At 39.4% G+C, this 16,628-nt stretch overlaps 1 protein-coding gene across 1 annotated transcript in view; it reads right to left on the minus strand.

The window, feature by feature from the left end:
- SLC16A10 (solute carrier family 16 member 10) overlaps positions 1–16,628 on the minus strand; it is an 88,801-nt gene that overhangs the window by 20,422 nt on the left and 51,751 nt on the right. Inside the window, exons 2-3 of the mRNA XM_036414579.2 lie at positions 15,474–15,618; positions 10,540–11,002 (exon numbers count right to left, since the gene is read on the minus strand). Coding sequence (XP_036270472.1) covers positions 10,540–11,002; positions 15,474–15,618 — 608 coding nt within the window. The remainder of the gene's footprint in view (positions 1–10,539; positions 11,003–15,473; positions 15,619–16,628) is intronic.

Here is a 16,628-nt window from a genome sequence, read left to right on the forward strand (position 1 = left end):
AATCATTCATGTCAGAACCACATGAGAACTGAGCGACAGTAGTGTATTATTAGAAGATATAAGTAGTGAATAAAGTCTCTGAAGAAAAAGCAATGCTTGGGTACACTGTAAAAATTAATTTTCAACATGCATATTTTAACACATGTTGGGGCAAAGGTAGGCTCACAATTGTTCGTATGGTAAACAATAATGAATAAATAATTACACAAGAATAAACGGTTTTTGCACACTCACAACTGTAAACCTACTTGGCCACACCCTGTATACAGATAAGGTTTGGGCATCTCTTACACTGACATTTACTTGGCATAGCAGACAGGATTCCAAAGAAGCCCGCACAGGCCCACCTGGAGGCCTGGACCTGGTGCAAGGCACCAGCAAGGCCCGTTGTGCCCCACCAGCTCCCGCTGTGCTTTGGGTGAACAAGTCTCTCAGAATCCCAGGCCTGTGTTAGGGTCCTGACTTTGAGTTGTTCTAAGAAAATCCTCAAGGTGGACAGGGTTGAGATAATCCAGGGATAGGGAAGATGAGTGGCTGCTTTTAGCTGGATTGTTAAAACTTGTAGTCTGAACAAAATCTTCACTGGTTAAATGAGAGACTGAGGTCTCCCCAGCTCAGAAAGAGAAATGATACTTGCTTCCAGAGTCAGTGGGGTGAAGATAGTTGTTTCAGGTCCCCAGATCCGAAGCGGCAGACAGAGGTGGGCAGTACCAGGCATCCAGGTGGTAACACAACCAATCCCCGAGAACTGGTGCCTCCCAGGTCAACAAGTCCCGGGTAGTCCGCCTTCCATTAATACTAAGAAGGCCAAGATGAGTCTCCTTTAATATTCATAAATTAGTATTTTGCGTGCACAATTAGAGAAAGCCAGCTGTATTTTCACTGGTCTCTCAAAGCTTCGAAAAGAGGATTTACCATACACAAATAGATCAACAACCTATGTCTTTTAGGTGTCAAACCAATCCTTTAAGGTATTAAAAATGATGCCCTTATTTTTAAATGGGGAAAAGTCATCTGGAACTTGACTTGTCAAGGACAGATATAAACAGTGAATGCTTCGAAAACAACACTTATATCCAACTGTTCTTTTATAAACTGAGTTTTTCTCATGACAACAGGTCTCTGTTTAGGTCTGTGTCTATACTAGTATATGTATGCTGTAAATTGAGAAAATTTTCTACCTCCAGATGGTATTATTATTATTTTTTAATATATTTTATTGATTTTTTACAGAGAGGAAGGGAGAGAGAAAGAGAGCCAGAAATGTCGATGAGAGAGAAACTTCAACCAGCTGCCTCTTGCACACCCCCCACTGGGGATGTGCCCGCAACCAAGGTACATGCCCCTGACCGGAATCGAACCCGGGACCCTTCAGTCCGCAGACCGACGCTCCACCACTGAGCCAAACCGGCTTCGGCCAGATGGTATTATTAAAATTAACTTAAAGGCAAGCAGTTGTAAAGATTGTGTATTCTAAAATTATCAGAAATATAGAAACTACCTCAAATGCTTTTCAAGTGCACGTGATCTATGGTTACTCTTTAGTAAATAAAAGTTAAAGTTTGTTGGTTTAAGTAGAACAGACATGTCTTTTGAGTTACTGAATTCAAATACACTATTTCTACTTTACCTGGGTTTACAAAAATAAGGTAATGTTAATAATTGACTCTGACATCATTGAAATATGTTTATAGAGGTTATAAAATTTCTTCATAAATTTACCAAGCGAAATAATGCTAATTGCTTACTTCTTAGTTTTCAGTGCAAATTGAGGTTTAAAATCTCAATATATGTAGGAAGAACTTTGCAGTGTTCCAGAAGCCCTTGGATCACCTCAAAAGATTTGTTTTTATGTTATGTTAGAGGCCTGGTGAACAAAATTCCTGCATGGAGGAGGGTCTCTTAGCCCGGCCTGCACCCTCTCCCCAGCCGGGACCCCTCGCTCCTTACCACCCACCTGCTTGCTGCTCCTTAGCGCTGCCAGGGAGGCAGGCGCGGATCCTGCCACTGCCATGTGCTCGCCAGCTGTGAGCCCGCCCATTTCTGGCTGAGCAGTGCTCCCCTGTGGGAGCGCAAGGACCACCAGGGGGCAGCTCCTGCGTTGAGCATCTGCCCCCTCGTGGTCAGTGCACATCATGGCGACCGGTCATTCTGTTCGTTCCGCTGTAAAGGTGGCTTAGGCCTTTATTATACAGATGGCATGGGAAGCATTGTAAAACAGGCAATGGAAGAAACTTCCAGGGTGTGTCGCATGGGTAAACAATAGTTGGAAATTACACAAATAGGGCTTGGGAAACCCAAGACAGCCACTTACTTGGTTCTTCGAAGCTCCTTAAACAACCCCATTTTTTGTTTTTTGCATTCCTTCATGCATCATAGTGTGTTTAAGCTGGAGTTAAATTAGGAGAAGGAACTAGACATAGCTGACATCTTACACTATTGCCAAGGTGTGATAAAGTCACTCCAAGAAAATGACAAATAGATAGCCATTTCCTTTCACAGTGAGCTTCCAGGAGACAAAGAGTTTAGATTTTGTTTTTTGGAAAGGACATCAAATATAAGGAACTTTCCAACCTCGTTAGAAGGGACCTTCTCAGGTGCCTAACTTCAAATGGACATCTATCCTTGTCTCTGACACTCGCCTCCACCTTCAACAAACATCAAAGACTCCTCTAGGATGAGAAGCTGCTGGCATCAGAGATGGACTGCTATCCCAAGTCAATAAAGCCAGTTTAACTGCTACTGGCAACTTTGAAGAACTGGACTGTCAAAATGGTAAAGTGGTCAATCTCTTGATTGGAAAAGGAATCCTATGAGTTTACTTAGGCTTATGTATAGTGAAAAACAATTTCTTCTCTTGATTACATAATTCTGTTTTTACTATGTACACATATACATTTTTGGCTATGATAAGCTTTCATTTATGGAGCATGGAAATTCTTGGATGTTACACCTGGTTCTGCCACTTGTATAACTGTGAGTTCTAACAAGCAACTTAATCTTTCTGTGCGTTAGTTCCTAACCAGTCTAAAAAAAAGAAGGATGAAACAGGCCAAAATGGAGTCACTTTTGCTAAGCCACATCACCAAACCAATACTTAATATCCTAATTGCAGTTTCAGCCTCTCCTGGGAGAGGCATTTTAAACCAGTGAGTTTGAGATTTCCTGAACAGTAGTGAGGTCATCTGCCTGTTTAGACTCCCTGCAGTCTCCCAAGGGAAGGAGTCCTTGCCTGAAATAATCCACTCTTTTAACTTCTTAGTCCCACCCTCTTTCTACCTATAAAAACCTTCCATTTTGTACAGCTCAGCAGAGTGTCCTTCTAGGTGCTAGATGAGATGCTGCCTGATTTATCAATCGTTTAGTAAAGCCAACTAGATCTTCAAATTTACTCAGTTGAATTTTTTAACACATCTGGTGACACTTGAGAAGCAAGTGAACTTCGGATGGCATTCTAGGACATTGAGAAACAGGCACAGCGCCACAAACACAATTGGAGAAAGTCCATCGTCTTTCTCCAAATACCCTCAGGACATTGGTAAGTCCGTCCCCCCCACACTCCCCGGCTTTTCACTCTGCTCTCTGAGTTCAGCTCCAGATCTAAACATCTTTCCTTTCCAGGTCAGGTCTGTTTGAGATGGGAGACAATTCTACAGAATTTCTGGTACCAACAATTAATCACACACCACCTTATTATGTGATGTGACAATAAGATGCAATTCCATCATATGACCTATATACTTATGGTTCAAGACAGGGCATTCACACTTGTTGAATTGGCTGTTGTCAATTTTTTATTTGACAACCTAAGGAAAAAGAGGTCAGCGCCCCTGACTAAATAGTCAAGTATTGCAGGTTTAAAAATTCTTCTGGCACACCAATTGAAAGTCACTGGGTTAAAGGATTCTGCCTGCAGCCAATTGAGTTAGCAGACTCTTTCACCCAGAGCCAAGCACCTAGCCTTTCAGACCAAAAGGAAAGTAGGATGTATTTTTTACTACAAAAAGGTATGAGAAGTGAAGCTGCATTTTTGTTAAAGGAAGTGAGAATAATTTTGTCTAAATTAGAATTTCTGGTTATGAAGAATAAACTAAATATATACAAAAAGCTGAAGAGAGAGAGAATTTTACCTGTGGCTAAAAATTATATTATTAGTAAGGATTTTTAAATTAATTTAATATCAATGGTGTATTTATGTAAAACTAAAACTTATTTTTTTTCACCCCCTAAAGGTTTTTTTGAGTAATCTGTTGAAAGCAAATCTCTGTGTTTTATATTATTTTAACCAGGTCTGTGATTACTTAAGAAAACTGAATCTTCTCAATAGTAAGAGCTAACTTTCTGCATTTGTCTTTGTAATCTTTCATTGTCACTTTGGTAAAATATATAATGAAATACTGTTTCATAATAATCTGTGATCCTTTTTAGTCAAGTGTTCAAACCTTTTGATATTTCTGACAAAACTCCAAAAATCAAATTCTAAGTGAAGTCTTTTTGGATTTCACACTAACTGGGAGATTTCCCAGAGAGCCCCTAAGAGACGGAAGGGAAACTTGCAAGATGAAGAAAACTTTGGTCTAGGTCCAGAGTGGCTGATAACGGGCAGCTTTCCAACTCTGACCCAATGAAGGGCCAGCAGACTCTTTCAAAAAAAGAACATAAGGCTTAGAGTGTTCAAATCTCAGATGAGCATAACTCATGAGTGACCTTGAACAAGTGCAGCTAGCAGAGTCATTTCCTTAGGTCTGAGTATATACAATAGTTATTTATTACACTTATTTCACTCAGCCTTGTGATGGTTATGTGAGATTTTTGTGAACATGCTTGACACATGATAGAGTCTTGACAAGTGAACCTGAACTCCCTCCAAGGAAGCCACACAGTTAAAAGCTATTCCTAGTTGCCCTGAGCTCCAGGCTTAGTGCAGTATTCCTGCTGGGACTGCAACATGAACAGAGGTTTAACAGCCACATTCCATTTTTGACCCATGAGAGCGTTTGGCATTAATCAAGGCTATAAAATATCTCTCGAGGCACTACATGTTCAACTTACTGATTTGTTTGCCTCAAATTTTCATTTCTAATTAAAAAGTACAACTTGTTTGTTCCAAATTACAACTGGTCGTGGTGTCCACTTAATGACCCTATCAGCAAGCAAATGATTTGTCATTAATCATGGCGTCAGGCAAATGAGTCCGTCTATTAGGTTGAAGTTTCTTTTGAGAAAGTCGATTACTATCTGCCATAAAACTGACACACATATCTAATTATGATTTTTAAAAAAACAACAGGCTAATAGACATGCTGAAGATTTCAACACGAGTCAGTCATCTTTTCTTTGACAGAGAACTATGTGGATTTAAAACTTAAAAACTAAAGCTACCCCGCTATCCTGTTACAGAGTCGAAGAACACAGGTACTAAATATCTGTTTTCAAAGGTGAGTGAGTGGTGGTGTGGAGATGTGAAGCAATTAAAGTTAAATCCTCTTCCTCATATTGAGGATGGAGCATTGAGAAACCACTGAGAAACTTGTGTCACCATGGTCACTGCTCTGTGGTCAGTGCCCTTCCAAAGCTATGTGGACTTGTAGTCAGCCTCCGGCTCCCGCATCCTCATCCTAGTCTTATACACACCACCACGGCTCTGTGAGCTTTCAGTTGCTACACAGGAGGCAGACACCAATTGTCTAGCTTTCCTTGTTAATGAGGATGGCCACCAAAAATCCCTTTTCCCTCCATCCCTACACTTACAATTATGACAGAGACACTGAACTTTCTTCGGTTTATTAGGTTATTACTTCAACGTATGCCTTGTGGTTCAAGGCAAAACACATCAACTCTTTCCTCCATCAACAGATGGCATTAGTATTATTCAATTATTCTGAGGTTTGCTGAGTTGTGCTTATTTGTTAATTGTTTAATGATTATGAATACCAGATTGTCTTCCAAGTACAAAATACGAACAGTAATTGTGGCATCAAAGCAGAGAATTTTAAAGATTAAAATAGTGAGATTAAAATAAATTGCTTATATGAAACCATCAATAGAATAAAAAGATCTAGGGTGTCTTGCCAGTGTGGCTCAGTTGGTTGAGCATCGTCCCATGCACCAAAAGGTTACTAGTTTGATTCCCAATGCAGGAGGCAGCCAATTGATGTTCCCCTCTCACATTGATGTTTCTTTTTCTCCCTCTCCCTCCTCTTTCTCTAAAAATCAATAAAAAATGTTTTTTAAAATATGCTTTTAATTGATTTTAGAGCCAGAAGAAGGGAGCAAGAGAAGAGAAACATCAACGAGAGGGAAACAGATTGGCTGCCTCCTGCACATCTCCTACTAGGGATCGAGCCCACAACCCAGGCATGTGCCCTGACTGGGAATCAAACTAGTAACCTCTTGATTCTTGGGTCAACACTCAACCACTGAGCCAATCCTGCTGGGCAAAAAAAAAAAAAATAAAAAAAAATAAAAATAAAAATAAAAAATATATATATATATAGATAGATAGATAGATAGATAGATAGATAGATATAGATATAGATATAGATAGATAGATTGAGGGGCAAGCTGATATGCAGGAATCAGGTGAAAAGGAGTCAGCCAAGAAACTAAGAAGGAATGACGTATCATCTCATTTCCAATGGAGAGGTAGGCGGAAAACTAAGAGAGTGTTGAGCTTCTGGAAGCCAATGAAGAAAAACTGGAGAAGGAGAAGCCATAGCAACTTTACCCAGAAAACTAAACAAATTCTTAGTCAGAAGGGGCACCTCATAAAAACGGGAGCAGCTGCTATTAGAAATGGTTATTTAGAGTCAGGTCTCAGCGAAATTCATCTGTACCCTCACAATGGAGACTGTAAGTGGGCAGGCCTAAGAGAGATCATGTGGAGCTTCCAAGGAACAATATATGACGCTTTATTTGTAAAAGTGACACTAAAAGATAAGACCTCCAACCTTGCTTTGAGAGCAAGATTGCTATAAAGCATACAGAGCCCCCTCTCAAATCATCATGAACAGTCTAATAAACAAGATCTTAGGATTTTAACATAACCACAAGAGCACTTCATTCTGAATCTTTAAAAAGACCTAGATAGACAAATTAGTTCCCTAGTTGATTAAGGATTCGGTTTTAACCCAAATCTTATGCTCAAGGCCCAATCCTGTGAAGTCTTTAACTAACCACCGTTCCAAATGGATACCATCTTTCTCCTTTGATGCTATAGCCCCTAAAACTACTTAATCGGCACCCACATTGTCTTAAAATAACTCATATTTATGCCAGACCTGGATAGATGCTTTACATAGATACATTTTCTCTAATCCTTACAACAACTTTGTAAAGTTGGGTTTATCCCTATTTTATAGATGAAGAAACTAATGCTTGGAGAGGTTACCCAAGGTTGTCCAACTAGTAAAGAACAAAACCAGGACTCAAACCCAGATCTGTCTTACTTCAGATCTGTCTTACTTCAGAACCTTTACCTTTTCCCATCCTACAATCCTGCATTTAGGTACTAAACTATTTATCGGTCACTCTCTCTGTGGACCCCCAGGCAAATTTTCAAATCTCAGTGCCTCGGTCTTCTCATCCATGAAGAATGATACATCACAGCAAACGCATTATTTTGAAGATTAAATAAGATAATTTATGTAAACGTCCTTTCTAAGCTATAATGATCTTTATGACATTACTAGATTTTATGTTCCTTCAGGACAGATTCTTACCCTTAGGTATCTATGCCCTTCAACACCCAAAAAGGGTTTAATATGAACTGAACCTCATCTACTGGTCTTTGGAAAGATTTGAGACACCTTTTCCCACGCTGAGGAGGAAAGAGGTGTCACATTCCAGAAAGTCTGGATTAAATGTCCTTAATTCAAACCTTACATTATAACAGATGGACAACTCAGTGCACCCATCAGACACGAGTTTCAAACACCTACATGGCATTTAACTGTCTGGTGTTTGCTCTCCAACATGGCTGTCAGTGCCACAACAGTTTGACAAAGAGAAAATCTCGAATATCAACACCTTTCCTAAGAAAACATGCCTAAAGGAGGAAAAGCAGAAAGAGGCCTGGCTTGATATCAGAGCCGGAAAAAACCTCACTGCTCCTGTGTTTCCTGATTTATAGTCTTCTGGTGACCAAAGTGTCTGTAGCACCATCTTCCTCATCACTCACTACTAAGAAATTTGTTTAAGGACGTGACCATAACATATTTATTAAGTTTTATTAGGCATATTCACTTCCCCCCAGTAAGATGAGCATATCTGCCCTGGCCCATGTTTCTCAGTGGATAGAGCATTGGCCTGTGCACTGAAGGGTCTTGGGTTCAATTCCTGGTCAAGGGCACATACCTGGGCTGCAGGTTCGATCCCCACCGCAATCAGGATGCATGCAGGAGACAATGTATCTCTCTCACATCAATGTCTCTCTGTTTCTCTCTCTCTCCCTCTCTTCCCCCTCCTTCCCTTCCACTCTCTCTAAAAATCAATGGAAAAAATATCCTTGGGTGAGGATTAGCTACAACAACAAAAATAAGATGGGCATATCCGGTGGTATAGCCTGGGAAGTAGCCCATTGTGCTCCAAAGTGAGGCTATACTAGATGTGCCTCCAGGTAAGCACAGTGGGAGGGAGCCAAGCCATGCTTTGCTGTTATATGATCCTTAGGAAGTCACTTAACATCGTTTCTTTTCTTCTTTTATTTTGAGGCTATGTTTATTAAAGCTGGGGGGTAATGAAACACGGAAGGTCTTAGGATAGAAGAAGCAACAGGAGAAAGAGTAGTGGAGCTGCTGTGGCTCACTGAGAAGTCAGACACTTCTTTCACGGGGTGAGCCTGGGAGGAGCTGTCTCTGCCCACTGCTCCCCTGGGGGCAAGTCTCCGGGAGTCCCTCGGAGTTTAGGAGAGCTGTGCCTGAGGGAGACAAGGAGGGGAACGGGAAAGGTGCAGGCATGCTCCATGGTGGGAGAGAGAAGCATCTTTGTTAACAATGGATCTGCTTTCCAGGCTAATGATATTTATTTTGCCTCAGATTTCTTGTGATCAAATGAAATAGTATATGTTAAGTTTACAAATTATAAAAATATTACCAGGAATAACTAGACAATTGCCTACTACTTGTGCTTTGATAAATATTTGGTATAGCAAAGCTGAGAGACTGATTTATCTGGGTGTGTTCACCTTATAGTACCAAAGAGAATTTTTTTTTTTAAACTCTACTCATCTTTGAAAAGAACATAACAAATGTTATCTTAATAAGAGAAGCCATGGAAGAGGAAATTGGTAAAGCTGATCCTTCCACAATGGATCTGTAGCCCAACAACAAAAATATAGTTTCCAATGGTTCAGATATGTCTTCCTAAAAAGTGTGCGATGGATCATTAGATTGAGATGTAGCCACTTACTGCATATGTGACAGGGGTCACATACTAACTCATTTTACCTAGAACCTCAGTCACTAAAAAATGCCAAGTGCCTCACAGAACTAAAAACTAGTTCTTCTTGTCTTCCCTGTGGTCATCCCAGATGCTTCCCCCACGCCTCTGGCAAATAAGGAATAAGGAGAACTGAGAAATAAAAGTATTCTTGAATCCAGGACATGCCTGGCATCTCTCTTCATGTTTCCTTAACCTAATTCCTATGAACTGGGCATAGGAACCCGCAGTGTTGAACATGCAGTTTACCAGCTAACCCCTTGTGCCCCGTAATTTTTTTACCTATGTTACAAACTTTCGCTAAAACTTTAAGGAAAAATCACACGAATGTCCAAAAGTAGGCTAAAAGCTAAATAGGATTCTGGTTCACACACATAGTATGCATACAAAAGAAAAATGTATCTTAGTATCATTTATCTTTATCAAGTATGTTGACCTGTAAATACACTATCAGCCACAGCGGTAAGAAGAAAGGAAAAACACATGAAATAAGTATCTTAGAGCAAATACCTGCCAGGGGCAAATATTTTAGACACCTTCGTGGTTCAGTAGAAATAGAGATAAGCAATATAAATTGTTTGAGCTCTTGAGATCCTAATTTCCTGTGAAACCCTTCCCTCTATTCTCCTTGAGAACTTGGTAACATTTCTTAAATAATCAATCCCAGAAGTAACCCACAAGTGAATGTCAGGCTTCTTTGTGTCAAGGCCACTGGCTTTCCTATTTACCTAATTTCCGAACGGTTTCAAAAAGAATTTATTGAAGTTGGCAAAAATCACTGCGCCATCTTTGCCCCAAGTTATAGGATTTGCAAGACACTTGAAGCAACAGTGACCCATCAAGTTTTTCAGACCGATGCCTGAAGTTGTTTTTGTTTGTTTAGGTTTAGTGATGTTTAAAATATCAAAGCACACCGTTAAACATTCCCTCTCTTTCATGATCTGATAGCTGTTGTCTTAAAAGACCTTGAACTTCAGGAGTCCCTGAATTGTGATCACCAGAGATTTTTAAGGCCAACTTCAACCTGATCTATGTGCTCTTCTAGGCTTTCCTGTTATGAAATAACATCTGTCACCAGCAAAGCCAAGGAAGCATACTCACCAAGTGAACATAAGGCACAAAATATCCAAAAAGTGCGAGCGGTATTCCAACTGCCCACACTGCGTAAGCCTTCACCTTGAAGATGGCAAAATTGAAAATTTTTTGGGGAGGACTGAACTTCCTCCGGGAAAAGAAGGAGGATCTCTTGCCTCCTTTGATTCCACTCTCTTTCTCTCTGACACTGGGAACAAGAGGTCGGTAAGTAAAGCCAGCCAGAAAGAGAACAAACATGAAGATGCAGAGGATTCTCAGCGTGTAAAAGAGGTCCAAATTGTCGGTCAGAACCCTTAGGAGGAGAGGCAGCAAGATTGTGAAGAGACTGCTGCCAGCGGTGACGATGCCGTTCACCAATCCGAGGCGCTTCTTGAAATAGTGGCCCAGAATGACCAAGGAAGGCTGGTAGGCAAAGGAGCAGCCGCTGGCAAATATGATTCCGTAGGTGAGGTACAGCGGTTCGATGGAACTGTGTGAAGACGAAAAAAGATGGAAAGCGGCTTTCATTATTTTTATCATGTGCTTGGTAGAATAAAACCTTCGCATGCCAGTGGGTTTAGTTAATCAGTGTATTTTCTACAAATAAAATGTAGCTAAAGACAGGTGGAAACCTTGGTAAACCAAGAACGTAGCACTAAAAACATTTTAACTTAATCTGAATGGGTAACAGAAATGCCTCAGGTATGTGAGAAATGACCGCTAAGGTCATCGGTGCTTTTGTTCCTCCTTCTCTTCCCATGGATCTCCGGCGAGCCCTGCGGCCCTGGGTAGAAGCTGTGTGCTCTCCACTCTCACACAGGACGGGCCTCAGTGAAAGCGACAGGGTTGAAAGGAACACAAAACAACTCAGTCTCAATAAACGTCTAAACTATGAAAACTCCTTATTTTATGGGGTTTTCCCGGGCACAGAGGAAAAGGCTGTGCCTTATGTTTCCTCCCCAGGTTACGTTCGGGTCACCTGCACAGAAGAGCAGCTGCATCTCATTTTGCTGGCCTAAGGGCTGCAGACCAACCTTCGCCCCGTTCCGCACTGTCCTCGGCATTATGCAAGATAGCAAGGAGTCACGCTCTCACTACAGAAAGAGCAGATGGAGCATGCTCCCAGTTCGCAAGCTATAAGGCCACATACGTCTCAAAGAAATAAGGGGTCAAGAATGTCATAGTTTAACCAAGTAACGTAATTATACATATCTTATAAAAACAAAGGAGCATATCATTACATTCGTTGAAACAATTCAGGAGAAAAGGAAAACAATATTTTTTTTCCCTTTGAAATGTCTAATTCAGAAGGCTATTTATCAAACTATCTAATAGAAATTAAGATAAAGTTGGTTAATGATTAAATTTTGGACAATAATACTAGTCTAGCAATATGCTGAGGTAGGCACAGGAACTCTAGAATCTGATAAAAATTAAGCATGTCTGCAAACCTTTCAGGTGCCCTTTCCCCTCTGTTAATCCACAACTGCATCATCGTTTAATCAGGTTCCAGAGTCACTCCCAGATTAACGTGACCTCACCCTGATCACCCATTACTGTATCTCCACTCTTGATTCAATAAATACATATTCATCAGCTACCACGTTCTAGGTGCTTGGTGAAAAAAATATTTAAAATGTGGTTATGCCCTACTCATAGTCTGCTTAGTAAAACAAGATATCTATTCCATATACTACAGAACAAAATATAAATAACATTTCATTTATTCTGCATCAATTTTTTTTCCACAGAAATAGTTTTCCAGATAATTGGAACTTACTTCTTAAGGCACTATTTCTTTATTTTTATTTATAATTTTCTTTTTATTTAATTTTAAAGGAAGAATCTAAATCTATTATACATTTATCTGCTTTCTTCAAGGTGTATATTAAAAATGGTATTCACCAGGGGAGGATGAGCTGGGGTGGTGGTAAGAGATCAACCAAGGGACTTGTATGCATACATATAAGTATCTTCAATGGACACAGGCAGTAGCGGGGTGAGGGCATGTGCTGGGGGTGGGAGAGGATAATAGGAAAAAGGAGAATTACGTAATACTTTCAACAATAATGAATTGGCTGGCGCCATTTTGATGCTTAGCCATCTAGTTTTCCAGATGACCTAATAAATTCATAATTATTTAACAAAACAAACAAAAGTAAAGAATTTAAATTTTTTAAAAATGGTACTGACAACAGTATCATCATGAACGTCAATTGCTATGTGATTACACCCCAGTGCTGTAGAGCTGTCAGCTGGAAGACCAGGGGGCCAGGAATATAAATTGAAAACATTCTTTGGACACCGTTTTAAAAACGAAATACCTCCTATCTCTCCCAAAAAATCAAGTACAAAAGCTTTGTGATGGCATTTTTGCTGCCACTGAGTCCTTCTCATTTACTTCTAAATTTTCACCTCAGTAACAAATGGATCAAATTGTTGAAAGTCTGACAACTGAATAAGTGCAGTGTAAGTCAGTAAGATGCCAGTCACGTGTGTAAAAAGGATTCAGAGAAGGGACATGATGTGCCCTGGGATTGCTGGAGAAGGTTTTCCTAAGAAGGCAGAACTTGAACTACAAGAAAAGTGGGTCCACTGTTCAACACTTTGAACTTATACCACATTCCCCCTTGCTCCTGCGTATTGCTCTAAAAGCGCGGTATCTTTCGCCAGGCCGGTGTGGCTCAGTGTTTGAGCGCTGACCAGGAAGTCATGGTTTGATTCCAGGTCAGGGCACAGGCTTGGGTTGTAGACTTGCTCCCCAGTAGGGAGCATGTAGGAGGCAGCTATCCAATGATTCTCTGTCATTGATGTTTCTATCCCTCTCTCCCTCTTGCTTCGTCTCTCTCTGAGGTGAAAAAAATATTTAAAACCACATATTTTTAAAATAAATAAATAAAAGTTTGGTATCTTTTGATCAATGGGACTGAGTGGAAAATATGAGAACATTACATGTAGTAAATATGGTTTCAAGACATTCTGTTGAGTCGCAATGTAAAACACATTTCATAATTTTTATTTTTCAATCATCAAAAAAGTTTGAAAAACATTGCTTTCTGTAAGTAGGTTTGTATATATGTTTTTTGTCTACCAAATAAGGTAATAAATTACATGGGTTTTCTACCTGTTGGTCATCTCTCTACCAAAGCCTGATTGTTAATATATTCAGCAAGTGCTAGGGCCCCAGGTACTGCAATGGATACCTGGAAGCTTCCAGATCAAAACAGGTATCTGACACGTTGGTAATAGCACAATATTGTATTATTGCCAAAAACAAAAACTCAAATTAGCCCTGGCTGGTGTGGCTCAGTTGGTTGGAATGTCATCCCATGCACCAGAGGGTCATGGGTTCAATTCCTGGTGAGGGCACATGCCTAGCTTGTGGGTTTGAGCCTGAGTTAGGGAAGCAACAGATTGATGTATCTCTCTCATGTCTATGTTTCTCTCTCTCCCTATCTCCCTTTCTCCCTCTATAAAAATAAGTAAATAAAAAGGTTAGAACTTCCTTTAAATACAAAGTGAAAGTAATTACCTAAGCAGAATCTTATTTCAAACAAAATTGTTTTGTTTTTTTACAAGTCAACTTTAGAAGGGAAAAAGTCATAAAGGCACTATAAAAATGGAATATATATTTTCTATCAAGACATAAAAATAATTGTTTAGAATCCAAATAAAATTTATAGCCCTAGCTGGTTGGGCTCAGTGAATAGAGTGTCAGCCTGAGGACTGAAGGGACCTGGGTTTGATTCTGGAAGCTCGATCACCAGACCTGGTCAGGGAGCATATAGGAGGCAACCAATTGATGTGTCTCCCTCACATCAATATTTTGCTATCTATCTCTCCCCCTCCCATTCTCTCAAAAAAAAATTTTTTTTTCTAAGTTAGGTGAAAGAAAGGGGCTCATTTTAGAGATGAGGAAAGGGTACGGGTAGGGTGGGTGGGAGTAAAATTAGTAAACCAAGGGTTCTGTTTATTAAATCCAGAATCTTTAAAAAATAATCTGAGCAACAAATGTGAATGTGTGGTTTTTTTCTAATGATTCAACAATGCTTTTCAACTAGTGCATGAAGATAGTTAGGTAAGGGAAAGAGGCAAAAAAATTAGGATTAAACCACTAAAGCAGACATAAATGGACATCATTTTAAGAGGTTTTTCTTGTTAATCACCTGTTAGCTAGAGCAATATATTAAACCAGTGTTTCTCTGGGGATTATTCTGAGAATGCAAAGGGATTTACTAGCAGAGCTGGAGCTGCAGGGAGAAGTGCTTCATGCCCATCAGCTCTTTGCTGTTAGTTCCTCGTCATCTGCATGAACTACATCTCTAACAGACACAGGCAAAGGGTACTGATATATTTTTTTTTTTCTTTTAAGCTGTATTTGACCATTTCATTTTGCCATAATCTTTTTTTTTTTTTTTTTTTTTTTTTTTTTTTTTTTTTTTTTTTTTTTTTACTTTTGTGTGTTCTTTAAAAAAAAATGCACACAGGAGTCCTCTACCTGGGTTGAAATAAATAACCAAGTTTTTTCCCATTAGTAAAAATATTTCATATCAAGCCTATGGAACAACTGCTTCAACACACCACTTACTTTACCTTTCAGGCCTCAGATTGAGCTGACCTACAACTAATGCTTTAGACAACTCATTGTACGAGTCCTTTTAGGATTGTTATGTGATTAGAAAAAGACAAAAGGAGAAACATTTTTCTTGCTCCAGGGAACATATAGGGTAAATCCTGAATAACATCTGTTAGGCACTGTAAGCAAAAAACATTCAATTTCTCGAGCTCTGATTTGCTGCTATGGATAACAACGAGAAAGTCATATTGCTTACAGTTTAAGCAACAAAAAGGAAGATTTTTATTTATTTTTTTTTTTTTTATAAACAGCAAAGTTTCTGAAAGGAAAACTTTAAGGTATCTAACAGTTCTCAAAAGCCAACATGAAGAAACCAAATCCTTACCTTACAAAAGAACTGGACATGAGTCCAATGAATCCAATAGCAGCACCCACAACAGCTGTTTTCCGACAACCAAATATGTCTGTGAAGATGCTGACTATTGGGCAGCAAAAGAAAATCATCCCCATGGAGAGAGAACTTACCCATGCTGTAAAGAGAGGAAAAAATGAAGGGATATTACGACAAGGTAAATTACATTTGCACTTATCCCACAAGTTATAATACATATTAGGAAAATAGTAACAGTCAAAAACTGGAAAGAATCCAAATGTCCAGAAATAAGTGACTGGATAAACAAATTATGCTATATTCATATAATAGAATACTACTCAGCAATAAGTAAGAGTGAACTACTGATAAATACAGCAACATGGATCAAAACCAAAATAACCATGCTAGGTGAAAGAAGTCAGACTAAAAAGGAGTCTATAAAGTATGATTCCTTTTATATAAAATTCTAAAAAATACAAATTAATCTATAGTACCAGAAAGTATATCAGTGTTTACCTGGTTAGGAACAGGTGGGAGGGAAGAGGGAGGAGGGAGCTGGAGGAAGAGATTACCAAGAGGCACAAAGAAACTTTTAAGGGTAATGGTATGTTCATTATCTTCACTGTGGTAGTGGTTTCACTGGCTTATACACATATGACAAAACTCACCAAATTACATACCTTAAAAATGCTAAACAGTTTATTATTACATCAACTATACCTCAATAATGCTGATAAAACAAGAAATGAATCTATGTGGAAGAGTTCAACAGCAACAAAAAATAATGTCATAAAAAACAAACACACAAATAAAACCCAGAACTAGAGGGAGAACTAGACAAATCCACAACTGTAGTTGTATATTTTAGCACAGCTCTCTCAGTAATTAATAGAACAAGAAGACACCCCGCCCCCCCCAAAAAAATCAATAAAATATACAATTCTGGATGACACTACCAACCATCTTAACCTATTGACATACATAGAACTCAATATTCAACAATTGCAGAAAAATTGTTTGCTCTTCCAGGGAAATCATTAATCACTGATAAGGGTTGGGTGGGACAGGTGCAGGAGAGAACTCATCTTTCTGGAATGCCTTCTAAACCACGGGAAGGACCTGCACAGAACTGTCTTAGATCTTTAGGCAGCCCTGCAAGGTATATTA

This window comes from Pipistrellus kuhlii, unplaced genomic scaffold (assembly GCF_014108245.1).
Source record: "Pipistrellus kuhlii isolate mPipKuh1 unplaced genomic scaffold, mPipKuh1.p scaffold_m20_p_5, whole genome shotgun sequence".
Classification (NCBI taxonomy): domain Eukaryota; kingdom Metazoa; phylum Chordata; class Mammalia; order Chiroptera; family Vespertilionidae; genus Pipistrellus; species Pipistrellus kuhlii.